Here is a 14,018-nt window from a genome sequence, read left to right on the forward strand (position 1 = left end):
ACACTGAGGTCCACCTCCGAGGGCCTTCTGGTGGTTCCCTTACTGCAAGATGTGAGGTTACAGGGAACCAGGCAGAGGGCCTTCTCGGTAGTGGCACCGGCCCTTTCATCAAGGAAATAAAACAACTGTCTGACTTTTAGAAGACATCTGAAGGCAGCCCTCTTTAGGGAAGTTTTTAATATTTGATGTTTTATTCTGTTTTTGATCTGTTTTTAATTAGGAGCCACTCAGAGTGGTTGGGGAAACCCACCTGGATGGGCGGGGTATAAATAATAATGATAATGATACTGATAATGATAATTGTCATCCACTAGAGCAACCAAGGCTCCTTCTGTCCTAAAACCAGGCCTAAAATCAGACTTGAATGGATTGAAATAATAGGCACCATCCCAAACCACCTGGAGCTGAGATGCTACCACTTATCCCAGCACTGGGTATTATGAGCGGCAGGCAGAAGGGTCTTTCACTTCATCAGTTGCCTTATTAATTAAACAATTGCTTCATCCTTTATTTTCACAGCAAGTTATAGTAAGGTTACCAGATTTTTTCCAATGAATCTGGGGACACTTTTCAACTTCAATGGATTTTGTATGGGGACTGATTTGTAATCTGGGGACTGCCCCCCCCCCCGATGCTACATTATAGCATCTAAATCTAAATCATTACCTGGTTGGGGGGACATTTGGGTGGCTGAGATAGCTTTGGATCCAAGGAATCCCAGCCTTTTCCCTGTTCTAACTCAACCTGCCCACAAACTTGCTGCTGACCCACTTTCTCTCCCCCCCCCTGCCCGCCCGCTATCAGCATTGGAATCTGTTGGGCCAGGGCATTGGAGGTTTCTCTGACCCGACATTAGATACCTGCGCCTGACATTGGAGAGGGAGACCCTGATATATTGTATGGTCCCTGGGGCAGCTTCCCAGGAGCCTTAGCATTGCAGCCTTAACCTTCAGAATCTCATAGGAACTTTTGGGGGGGGCGGGTTGCATGCACTGCAAGCTCATATATTGTGATGTGTGCTGATTCTTGTTGCTAGTGCTAAAAGATAAAACTTTTAGTGATAAAAATTTTTAATGATAAAACTTTATAGCATATAGTTTATTATTGCTGCATCCTGTTTTATTAGTTTACTGCTTACTTTTGATCTGTTTATATGATTAGACTATAGGGACAATTAGGTCTAAAAATGAATGTTCAGGGATGCTTTTGCAGTTGGGTGGTCAGCCAGCTGTGATTCATTTAAAGAGTCTCAGGGCCACTTCAAATGCTACATGTTGGTGAAGAACATGGGTAGGCAAACTAAGGCTCGGGGGCCGGATCCGGCCCAATCGCCTTCTAAATCCGGCCCGCAGACAGTCTTGGAACCAGTGTGTTTTTACATGAGTAGAATGTGTCTTTTTATTTAAAATGCATCTCTGGGTTATTTGTGGGGCATAGGAATTCGTTCATCCCCCCCCCCAATAGTCCGGCCCCCCACAAGGTCTGAGAGACAGTGGACCGGCCCCCTGCTGAAAACGTTTGCTGACCCCTGGTGAAGAAGGAAGTCTGGGAAACCATAGACATACATGCAAGAGTGACAGTCATGAATGCACCCATATTTTCCTGCTGCTTTTTTTGTACTTGTTAAGTTTTAAAAACTGTTTTTAATATTGTATTTTACAATATTGTAACCCACCCTGGGACTTCAGAGTGAAGGGTGGGCAATAAACAACAACAATAAAAACAACAAAAATGAACCTGCTTTAAGTCTACGATGTGCATTTCATCCACCAGATGAAATTATGTGTCTGACAACAAGGGAAAAGCCTTGTCAGTGCTGGCATTCCTATTGCGGAATGATTTCCAATAAGTAAGGGAAGCACCAATTCTTTTATAATTCAGGAGGCCAGTGAAAACCAAATTGGTCACTGAGTAGCTCTTAGAGTTTCATAAGTTTATAACTGTGGAGATAAGTGGCCCTTCGCTAACCCTGGTCCCAATCAGTGAAGATCAGAACTACCGTCCTTCCTCCCATCATTCTATTCACCAAATTCCGCAAAAGCCCAAAGAGTCAACCTAGCAAAGCAAGGCATCCAACATTCAGATGGCAAGATAAATTAATATTATGTGACAAGTTATGAGTCTCCCCCCTTAAAGTGATTCATATCTCAGTGTACTGAAAAATTAGCTTTGTGTGATTTAAAACAGAGTGTGTGGTCATGCGTTTGTCTGAAAAAAGTGGTTATGTGAATATGCCACAGATGAAGTTAAATTCCACCTCAGTCACCTTCTTTGAAGTCAAGGCATATTGGGGGATTTGATCCAAGTCATACTCAGAGTACACCCACTGAAATTAGCAAACTTAATTGATGTCAGTAGTTCTACTCTGAGTATGACTAATGTTGGGTATCATCCACAGTTGTAATCAAGATGCAGATTGGCTACTGTAGCTCTATCCACACTGGCATATTGACTATGGTAAAGGAAGCATTGTCTGAGCAGCAACAGTTAACAGGGCAACTTGACTCATATCGCAAAGGGACATCTCAGAGCGCTTGCTTGCTAGATCTGACAGCTCAAAAAGAGGCCATGACTGTATCAAAATATTAGAGCAAAGGTGTTGCCATAGCACAAAGCATAGGAACACAGAGCTGCTTGCTCCCTCCCCCATTTCCCTCTTATGTATGCTAAACTTATGCAACAGTAATTCATGACTTTAGTTCCTAAAATCACACAATGAGTCTTCATTAAGCTGGATGTTGTATACGGAATTCAGCAATGAATACAATGAGACAGTTATAAGGAGTTAAGACGTAAGGCTGGAATTATTCCGATCCTTGTAAATGCTTATGTACAGAAAGATTTATCCGTAAAATTAAGTTCTACGATTGAAAAAAGCAGCATCTCCATACAAATGTGCCGGAAGTCTTTACAGTGCCCCAGAATTCTTTGTTGTTTTTGCTGCAACACAGACTAACATGGCTACAAATGGAAAGAAATGTGTGCATGGCACACGGGCATAAGACATACACTTGCTTAATATTTTAGTTTACTCTAGAAAAGCAGCCCTAGTACCAATGCTGCGGTGCTGTTGTTGTGGTGTGTGTTTTATTACCTTAAAGTATTGCAGTTGTTTCTCAGCATTCATTGTTCCTTCGCTTTCTTGCCTCAGACAGGAATTGAAGATAAAAAGCTCGGTATCTCTCAGCCACCCTTTCAGCTCTTTGATCCTGACCTCCAGCTGCCTTACCAGGCTTCCGCTTTCAGGCGAAAGCAGGTCACGTGCACCTAGCCCACTGTGTCCTACCATTGTGTCTTGCATCTTCTCTCCTAGGGTTTTCTAATGCAACAGAGAAAGAAACCGTAGATTAATCTTATGTTCCAAAGCATACACACCTGATACCTGAACATCTATATCATTAACTCTATACAGCCAATATTACAATTGCTTTTGTATGTTATTTACAGTGCAATCCTACGCATGTCTACTCAAAAGTAAGTCCTTTGGAGATTAGTGGTGTTTGCAAGAAAACAGGTATAGAATTGTAGCTTAAGCGTCTTACTTATTCTGGGTGGACACAGGCAACCCCTTAGCTAACATATATAACCTCTTGATAATCCAGTTGTATGAGTCCATAGAGAGAACTAAATTAACATGGGATGAGTACTCTCACTCAAAGGTGGATTGGTCAGGAATATTAGCCTGACCAAAGTTTTAGCAAGAATTCTGCACCATATAGGGTGCATTTGTGTGGTCAAATGGTCATTGCAACCTATGCTCTGCTATCTTAATATATGACAAAAGACTTCATTTGGATTTGTCTGACAGATCGTAAGATTCTTTGGCTTGGATCAGCATAGAATTCCTGCTTTCTCCTTCCCACTGCAGATCCCTGTCACCCCTGAACAGCCACTCCCAAGGGCTGGAAGACCTTCCAAAGTGGTGTGGGATGTGATGTAGGTGTCTGTAGCACTAGGGAACAACAGGCGAAAATTGGGAAACCACACAACTGCTGTCCCTGCAAAAGCATTTTGTATCTAAGACTGCAATCCTAACCCCCCTGGGACTAAGACTATTGAATTCAATAGGATTTATTTCTGAGTAGACATGGCTGGATTTGGGCTGTTTAAGCCGATAATTTCTTAGCAGCACATATAAACAAGACGTTGCAAATTGTTTAGTGACGATGACTTCACTTGGTTCACTCGGCATTAATCTGAGTTTGATGTAATTGGTGGGGATATGAGCAGGTGGGAGAAGGAATTTTTGGGAGAGGAGTCCTTTCCTTCTGTAGGGCACTTTGGAACTGAGAAGTTGCCATTGGGTTAATATTTTATGTAGCTGCAGTATAATGTGTAGTTTAGTTCTGCACATATAGAATCACTGGAGTCTTCGGTAGTTACTGGCAATTTTGGATTGAGTTGAAATGCTATTACAGTCGTACCTTGGTTGTCAAACGCCCTGGAACTTGGACATTTCGGCTCCCAAATGCCACAAACCCAGAAATGATTGTTCTGGTTTGCAAATGTTCTTTCGGAACCTGAACGTCCGACGGGGCTTCCGCAGCTTCTGACTGCAATTTGGTTTCAATCAGAAGCTGCAATTTGGTTTCTGAATGTTTTGGAAGTCAAACGGACTTCCAGAACGGATTCCGTTAGACTTCCAAGGTACAACTGTATTCTCATATGGATGTAGGTTTGTTGCCAACGCAGCCCTAAGCAACTGTTTCATTAATGCCATGTTTCTCACTTGGACAGCCAGGCCTTCCTCCTCTCCTCTTCCTCCTCCTGCACACAAGTGGCACCCTCCTCAAATCTGCTCCTAAAGGTTGGGGGAGGAGGGGGAAGTCCTGTCGCACAAGTGGAAATCCTTGCGCTAATGGAATGATTACTTAGTCCCACATTAGATACAAGTCATAGTATTTTGCAGGTATCTCCTCATACTATCCACAGATCCCCTGGTTTATGATGTTGAGATGGAGGACATGGGAGTGTAGCAAAGTAGAGTACAGCTGGCACTCACCTTGTGCCAAAGCTGGCTAACTGTGGCCTGGATCATTTTAAAACAGCTGTGTCAAGACAACGATGTTACAAAAGAAAACTTTCATCTTTGCTGTCATTGCATATGCAAAGCAGAGTCTGGCACAGATTTTTTTTTGTGTGTGTTGTGAGTAAGTGAAGTCTGGTGCAGATTTTATGCACCTGACTGACTATTTTTTTCTTTGCTTACTGTAATAAATTTGTTATTTATTTTGCAGATAAAATTGCTTGCCTTTAGCTGGACTTGGAGCTAGCTTAGATAATAGCTGGAATATGAGGTATAGGGTCAGTTTTCCTTTGTTTTGTTTTGCCTACAGAGGGAAGAGGTTATGACTGTTACGTGTTGGGGCTGTGCGAGCAATTACTTTGGAACAGGACCTACGTCTGCCAAGGAGGCAGATTCTTATCTGGCTGCATTAATCAATACATCTCTAAAGGATGGCAGGGTTAGGATTAGCTCCGTTCAAGTCAGTGGGATGGCTGTGGACTAAGTGTGTTGATAATTTACAGCCTTAAAATAAGCTTTGAAACACACACTGAATTAAATCAACAGATACTCATCTATTCTAAAGCATTGTGTAAACAGTGTGTTGGGTAGATCATAACAGAGGAAAACAACATATTCTTGGCAACACCCTTCTATTTTGATGGTTCAAATATTGATAATTTGAAGGCTCTCAGTGGAATCCAGCTTTAGCTATTGTTTTTATGCTGTAACAAAAGTAGCAGCAGGAGGTGAAATCAGTGCCCTTGGAGGATAGGGTCACAAAAAAGAATTTATTGCCACTTTTTTGTTCTGGAACAGTTTGCAATCATAAATTCTTCATAAACAGAATACTTCAGAGAATGGTCCGTCTTCATAAATATACGACAGAGGACATCAATTTCATTTAATTCACAATTTGTGTCAGCACAGCAGATGCCAATGCCTGCCTTGATAGGGTTGTTTAATATGCAATTGAGACAGAGTAATATTCAGCACAGGGGACAAAATTTCACAGATTAAACTGTACGCACCACTGACATTTCATTCTAATGTATTTCCATTCCACACTGTTCACCTTAGATGAAAGTAATATTAAAAACCATATCTCTCTATTTTACCATTGTTAGAAGTTAAAATCCTTGTCTTAAATTTTTTTCCATGCCAATTAAAATGTAATCATGCCAATTAAAACAGTATGCCTAGTGTTGTTAGTTTCTGCAGAGTTTTGTAAATTAAATTAAAGAAAACTCAATCAGAAACTTCTTCTTATACATGAAATTTCATTTAAGAGGAAAAAAACAACTTTTGGCTAAATGCAGAAATTAATTTGAGAAAGTGATATAGAATTGCATCTTGATCTTAACATGCAAAAAAAGAAAGGGCCTTTGAAATCCATTTTAAATGTCAGGGTAATGTTTTATTTATGTTTAAAAAATCTGATAACTGGGTGATGAAGAAATGTTGATTAGTTGGTCATCCAGCTGATCACCTACGATACAACAGTATGCAGAAGTTTAGCATTGTGCTTGAAGTTAAGTTGATCAAACACTCGACAAGATACCCAAAAAGATGATTCCATATGCCTAGGGGGATTTGAGCCTGAGGGCACTGCCATACTTTCACTTGGCCCGTATTTTTAATGGCTTGTGCACCAATTAATTCCCCCATGTCTGAGAGCTTTTTATACTGGCCTCTGGCTTTGCCATAGGTTTCTTGCGGAAATCCGATCTGGCTAGAGGCACAGAAAATCTGAAGAGAAATTTAGCCCTCATGATAAACATATTTTGGAAGGGCTCGTGAACAGCTTTTTTCAAAGTTTACAAGGGTCTGCGGGCAGGGGGCGGTCTCCTCACTTCTCCTTTCTCTCCACCCCATCCCCTGGCAGTTTTTCATTACGGACTGTTGAACTGCACATTTCTGGTTGATATTGCCTTGGCTTGGACATGGGGTTTTCCTCTCATTCCCCAAATAACCCTGTTGTGGGGAGGGGGGAGAGAAAGTTCACACCTAGCTTCTGATTGTATGACATCTCTGCATAATCACAAAACCTGTCCTGTAAAAAGTAAAAGGACCTGGCATCTGCAGGGAATGAAGCGGGAAGGGAGAAGGAAGGTCTAAGCTCAGAGCACCTTTAGCAACCTCTCCTAACAACAAGAAGAGATGAGGCGGCAACAAGTCCTGGAAGCCTAGAGGAGGTTTAGGCAACCTAAGGCCCATGGGCCACAAGTGGCCCACAGGGGTCATTTAACCAGCCCATGAGCTACCCCCGAACCAAGCCGCCCACTCGGTGAGTCCCCCCACGCTGCGTTAAACTGGTGCGGGGACTAGCTCCCATGGCACCAAAAATTGCGTCTGCACATGCACAGACACTGGAAATCACAGGTGCACGCGCTAACACGCACACGCAATCCAGCCAACAGAGGGATCTCCACTGGAGTGAACTGGCCCAGGTGAGGTAAACCTTGCTGACCCCTGGCCTAGAGCATCCTTAGCAGCCCCTCTTAGCTATACAGTAGCTTCTTTGAGAGCCCCGGGAAGCACAGAGGGCAGAGCAAGGCAGACACTCTCAGAAAAATCAGACAAAGCACAACCCAAGAGTGGGCAAAGAAACATGGGTTTTGTGAAGAGGGCTCCAAGTTAAAAAATATAAAATGTTAATTTTTCAGTTTGATTATTGTGCATTTTTTGTTTTCTTCTCTCTCTCTCTCTCTCTCTCTCTCTCTCTCTCTCTCTCTCTCTATTTCCTTTATATAACATACATCTATTCCAGATTTTTTGACAATTTGATTATGTATACTGCAATAATGATCTTAAGTCTAGCAATATCTAATGTAAGATTAGTTTGTTTTTTGTTTGGCTTTTGTATGTAATGTTTGTTTAATAAAATATTTTTTTAAAAATAGAAAATGCACAAGGCATGGGCCCACTAAACACAGGCAGAATTAGGGCAACACAGCTAGTTTGATCGCACTGGGCATGGAATTTTGGGGTTGCCGCAAGTACGATGTAGAATGGAAGGCAAAGGGTGATGGGGTGCTGAATTTTGCCGTCGCACTGGGTGCCAAGTGAGACCCCAAGGTCTGCCACTGCACTAAGCAACAAAAGTCAACATTTTGCTGGCAAGTGTGGATGAACTCAGACTTTCAGGAACCAGCCACCTCCCATGTCACATGGCAAACCACTTTTGAAATGGAAAGGGCTTCTGTGCACACAGTTCCTTTTTAGGGTATACGTGCGCAAGCTGGAAGTCCACTTCTGTGCATGCATTACCCTCTCTGAATCAATGCATTTTTCTAAAAATCACATATTTAGACTAAGGAAGGGATGGGGAACCTATGGCCCTTCGGTTGTTGTTGCACTATGACTACAACTCATTCCTGATCATTGGCCATGTTGGCTCAGTTGATGGGAGCTTAATTCATCAACAGCTGGAGGGACACATGTTGCAATCTTTTTACAGTGTGCTAATCTATTACCTCTATTAAAAATACTCCTTATGCCTGAATAATTATTATTTATTATTTATGCAGGATTCATTACTGTTTATTGTTTAAAATATCACATTCTTCTTATTATTTCACTCGATTATTATTTAAGCAAATTTGGCACCTTTGATTATGAATGAAAACAATTAAGAAAACAAGGATAGTCAAAATAATCTAATGCACAACCATGTTTCTTGCATCATGCATTATTGGAGTCTGGGTAAGAGAATCACTATACTGCATCGTCTCCCAGATTCTTGTATCTCATGTTTGGTTGAGACTGAACTCATCATAGCATGAAATGAATTATGGGAAACTTATTTTGTTGCTTTTGTCAAATACGAGCTGAATACAGCAGAATGAAACTTACCCAGACTGCATTCTTACTCAGATCCAGGACTTCAGATTTGTACTAAATTTGCATATTTGTTTTTCAGCCATCAGTGTGACCTGAAATATGTAGTGACATCCCCACTTTTCATCTTAAGGGTATAGTAAATAGTTAAAGAGTAGATGTCTCTAACATGTACCTTCAGAATAAATTCTATTAACATTCACTCAAGCATGACAGTCAGTGTATATCAGATATACTGTATTAGAGTTGACTTGGTGCATACCCATAATACATGGCATATTTTACTTACATTTTTTTCTGCATTAAAGAACTAAAATTATTAAAGTCAGACAAGAGACAAGCAGGGAATAAAAAAATCAACAGACAAGGGAAATACTATGTGTGTATTTTTTTTTGTAATAGCATGAGTGGCTTGTTTGAAATGTATGTAGTGAATTGAATGAAAGAGATATTTGTGCTTCAAATTAGAAATCAGGCAGACAGCATACTTCAAGACACAAAAAGTACACACAACCCACGAACAGTAATAAAAATGCAAATACCCCAAGCAGTTCCCATTTTTCATTAATTGAATCCACTTTTTCAAGGAGATCGCTGGGTAGTAAAACACCACTTCTCTTCAAAGCTTCAACTTTACTCAGCAATTCCATCTTTTTGGGGTGTCTGATTGACATTTCTACACTGTACCTCTAAAATGAGAATTAAAAAAAGTTGAGTTAGCTATTGAAAAAGAAAAAAGAGTCAATTAGCATGTAATCTGAAAAAGCATGATGCTTAAAGACGGTGGCTATCTCTTCTGTTAATACTGTATATTGATATGGCTCCTAAGTGATCTTTAACATTAGGCTAACAAAATATTAAAGGTAAAGGGACCCCTGACCATTAGGTCCAGTCGTGACCGACTCTGGGGTTGCGGCGCTCATCTCGCTTTATTGGCCGAGGGAGCCAGCGTACAGCTTCCGGGTCATGTGGCCAGCATGACTAAGCCGCTTCTGGTGAACCAGAGCAGCACACGGAAACGCCGTTTACCTCCCCGCCGGAGCGGCACCTACGGTATTTCTCTACTTGCACTTTGAAGTGCTTTCCAACTGCTAGGTTGGCAGGAGCAGGGATCAAGCGACAGGAACTCACCCGTCGCGGGGATTTGAACCGCCGACCTTCTAATCAGCAAGTCCTAGGCTCTGTGGTTTAACCCACAGCGCCATCCGCGTCCCTCATTTTCTTTCTTTCTTTCTTTCTTTCAAAATATTAGTCATTGTCATAGACATGGGCTGGTGAGGGTCTCCTACCTGCATCAACAATCTGCTTCAACAATGTCCTTGGATGCATCAGTTTAGCTTCTCCCTTTCAAATCATGCCAGGGAGAAAATGGCAACTGTTCACTTGCACCAAAGAAAGAAAATGAGTGCAGGGAGGGGCACCTTTGGGACAGGACCTGAATGTTCTCCCGTCCCTTGAAAGCCCAGTATTTGGGGCAAAGCAGATTTTGCCGTGCCCCCTAATAAACTTTCCATTTGCAATCTGTTTCCTTGGCTGGAATTCAAAGAGAGACTTTAGCGTGGTATTTCCCAACCTTGTAGCCCTCTAGATATTTTGGACTACAAATTCCATCAACCCTGTGGCTGTGCTGGCTTGGTCTGATGGAAGACATTGTTGAAAACACTGCTTTCCCCCCAGAAAAATAGGTGCTGGTACTCACTGTGAAGTTCTTACAGTAAGTGCCACACTTTTTAACAACAACAAAAGAGGTTCTGGTACTGCATAGTAATAATAATAATAATAATAATAACAATAATAATAATAAAAAAAATAAAATTTGTTTATACCCCACCCTCCCCAGCCAAGACCGGGCTCAGGGCGGCTAACACCCAATATAAAAACAAATTGATTGAAATACAACTTAAAAACAAGATTAAAATACAACATTAAAACATTAAAATACAGCCTCATTTCAATGGAAACTGTAATGGGTATGAGTTACTCGTGCGTAAGCTGGTGCCTTTCTCGGTTAATTTTCCATGTTAAACCTTTCTAACTGCGCAGCCCCTCTTTCCCGTGGCTGCCTCAGTCACTGGCAGAATCCGTCAGTGAGCGTTTCTTGAACCTCTTCCAGCATAAAAGTTGTTTGACACCCAGTCTCCTCCTCCTCTCACTGCGCGGGAGTCTTCTGCGCAGGGTAGGCGTGGGCAGCAGAGGACCTGGGCTCTCCTCACTGATGTCCAGTGAAGAGTCCTGGAACCCTTTCTCCAATTCCCCCTTTGGCCCCCCTTTATCCCTGGTGTTGCGCTGATTGGCTTCCCCCTATACTGAGCTGTTTCTCCCCCGGCTGCTGGGTCCTTCCCCAGCATCATCTGAGAGCCTCCCCTTCGCTTCTCGCTCCGATGTCAGTTCCCTGACAGAAACTCAAATAAAAAACTATTTTGGGGATGAAAACATCAAGTCTTCACCAAGGCTAACTTTCCAGACTGATCCTACATGGGCCAGAAAAAAGCCAGGGAAGTCCCCAAATAGGAGTTCCATCACAGGAGGAGAAAGGAAAAAAGAAGAGGGGGAGGGAATCAAATTGATTCCAAGCTGAAGGCCAGGCGGAACAACTCTGTCTTACAGGCCCTGCAGAAAGAAATCAGATCCTGCAGTGCCCTGGTCTCATGAGATAGAGCGTTCCACCAGGCTGGAGCCAGTGTTGAAAAGGCCCTGGCTCTGGTTGAGGCTAATCTGACTTCCTTAGGGCCTGGGACCTCTAGGGTGTTGCTATTTATGGATCTTAAGTTCCTCCATAGGGCATACCGGGAGAGGTGGTCCCGTAGGTACGAGGGTCCTAGGCCGTGAAGGGCTTTAAAGGCAAAAACCAGCAGCTTGAACCTTACCCTGTACTCCACCGGGAGCCAGTGCAGCTGGAAAAGCACTGGGTGAATATGGTCCCATGGCAGAGACCCCATGAGGAGCCTCGCTGCCTCTGCACCCACATATGCTTTGAATATCTCTTGAAAAAAGCACTGGTTGAAAACGTCAAGAGGGCACCAGATTGTGGAAAGCATTTTGGCCCATAGATCTCATTTCATATAAGAATCTCCCTGTGGAAGTGGCTCTGAGATTAACAAATGGTTTGCTAAGTGATACTGTGGATAGGGAAGGCTCAGTTGCTGTCTGAGAAAATCAAACCAAAGTTGGTTACAACATGGTACTGATTCTGCCAATCCCAATAAGAGACAGTGACATATTCCTGCACTGCATTGGGTTGGACTAGATGATCCTCAGGGTCCCTTCCAACTCTACAAGTCTATGAAGAACTAGCCGTGCACTTATTTCAATCTTAGCTTTTGTCTGAGAGAATCCAATAAGGGCCTATGACCCCCAAGTGACTCCCCCCAGCACAGACCCGCGTCATCATCTGCATATAATGGCTCTTGGTTCTATTTCTTGGTCACACTAGAATGTGAGAAAGAGGGAGAATCCAGGAATTGGTTGGTTGTTTGGTTGGTTGTTTAACACAGTATTATTCAATATCGAGTCCTCAGATTTGTTGGACTACACCTCCTATCATTGCAGATCCCTGATAGGGATGGTGTATGTTGTGGAGTCCCGCAATATTTGGGGGCACAAGGCTGACAAAGGCACATTTTGCTCTGCCTTTCCTACAGGGATAGCAATAAAAGGAAATGCAAAATAGATAGAGAGAAAAACCAAATGCAGAAAATATCTTATATGCAATTGTTTGAAACAAAATAAAACATAAAACATCATCATTAAAAACCACCAGCAGAAAACATTCACAGTAAAACCAACTGCGAAACAAAACAATATAATGAAAGGTAATTAAGAGTCAAAGGCTTTCCTAAGAAAGGAATTGTTTGCCATTTGGCTGAAAGCCAGGAAAGAGGGGGCAATTCGCTTCTCTCAGGAGGGAGTTCCACAACCTAAGCAGGGGTTCCAAGATGGCCTTCTCCAGATGGACAAACAGGAGAAATGGACAGAACCAAAGGAGGGTCAGGGGCTGCCGCTTGCTGTGAGGGACGGGAGGGAAAAAACACAGCCCTCCTTCTGTGGCTCCCCGTGGCAACATGGGGAGAGCAGGAAGGCTTGCAAAGCCCATCTCAACCTTCTCATTTGCAGTCCACCTGCTGGGGCCAAGGAAAGAAAGCCGATTTGGGGTGATCTGTGAGGGAGGAGGTGGGTTTGGCGTGATCTCTGAGGAGAGGTGATCTCAGACTCATAATACATTGACCACTACAACAAGAAATGGGTGAAGAAAGAGACTTGCATACTGCAAGGGACCTCTGGGCATTGCAAGAAAGAGCCATAACTCAGTAGTGGAGAAACACATTGCACCCACTCCATGTCCTCTGGGAAGGCCTGAGCTTTCCAGGTCTGGGAGGAAAACAGGTTGCATCCCCTATTAAGCATAGAACTTAATATTTTCCCCATAGTACTGAGTAGAAGCTATTATTTGATAGAAAGAAAACATATTTACTCAGGATCAGGGACACTGTTGCGCTTTGAAGGGACTGAGCAGGGTCACCCCGACAGATTTTTGCTGCCTCAAATGGCATCCACCCCACCCCCAATTGAGGTGCATAGTATCACAAGACTAGGTAAATTATTCTGACAGCTCAAGCAGAAAATGCCTCTTCCTAGCAGTAAAAATTTAATGCTGGATGTGGTGCAACACTAATAAAAAATTTCTCCCCACTCCTACCACGCAACCCCAGTCTATCCTGGGTTTCCCCCAACCCTCTGCAGTAGTTTTGGGGATGGCACAGAGGTCACACGGGGAAGGGAAAATCCCATTGTGCCAACGCTAATCCTTGCACTAGTACAACTATTTAGTTGCAAACACTTCATAAGAAGAATAAAAACATAACAATTTGCTGCTCTTTTCTGACACCCCAAATTAGCTGCCTGGGGTGACCAACTTGCTTTGCCTTGGGATATGGCTAATCCTAGGGCTGGCTTGTTTTATGGTGTGTGTGTGTGTGTGTGTGTGTGTGTGTGTGTGTGTGTGTGTTTTCCGCTTTTGCCAACAGTCCTGTTAATCACAGCCAGTTTAGTTTGTCTCATAGAACTCCTGTGTGCGCTCTCTCACTCCCTTTTCCTCACACTTCTTCCTGTTCTATATTTAAAATGGGCTTCAAGAAACAGTGCCAATATGTATTTGAATACTAGTATGAAGCAC

The 14,018-nt window shown here is 42.7% G+C and overlaps 1 protein-coding gene across 3 annotated transcripts in view; it reads right to left on the reverse strand.

The window, feature by feature from the left end:
• AKAP6 (A-kinase anchoring protein 6) overlaps nt 1-14,018 on the reverse strand; it is a 249,429-nt gene that overhangs the window by 33,889 nt on the left and 201,522 nt on the right. For all 3 annotated transcript variants that reach the window (XM_082213378.1, XM_082213377.1, XM_082213376.1), the window contains exons 10-11: nt 9,388-9,534; nt 3,095-3,319 (exon numbers count right to left, since the gene is read on the reverse strand). In XM_082213378.1, coding sequence (XP_082069504.1) covers nt 3,095-3,319; nt 9,388-9,534 — 372 coding nt within the window. The remainder of the gene's footprint in view (nt 1-3,094; nt 3,320-9,387; nt 9,535-14,018) is intronic.

Source organism: Podarcis vaucheri (genome assembly GCF_965113315.1).
Source record: "Podarcis vaucheri genome assembly, chromosome: 1".
Taxonomy (NCBI): domain Eukaryota; kingdom Metazoa; phylum Chordata; class Lepidosauria; order Squamata; family Lacertidae; genus Podarcis; species Podarcis vaucheri.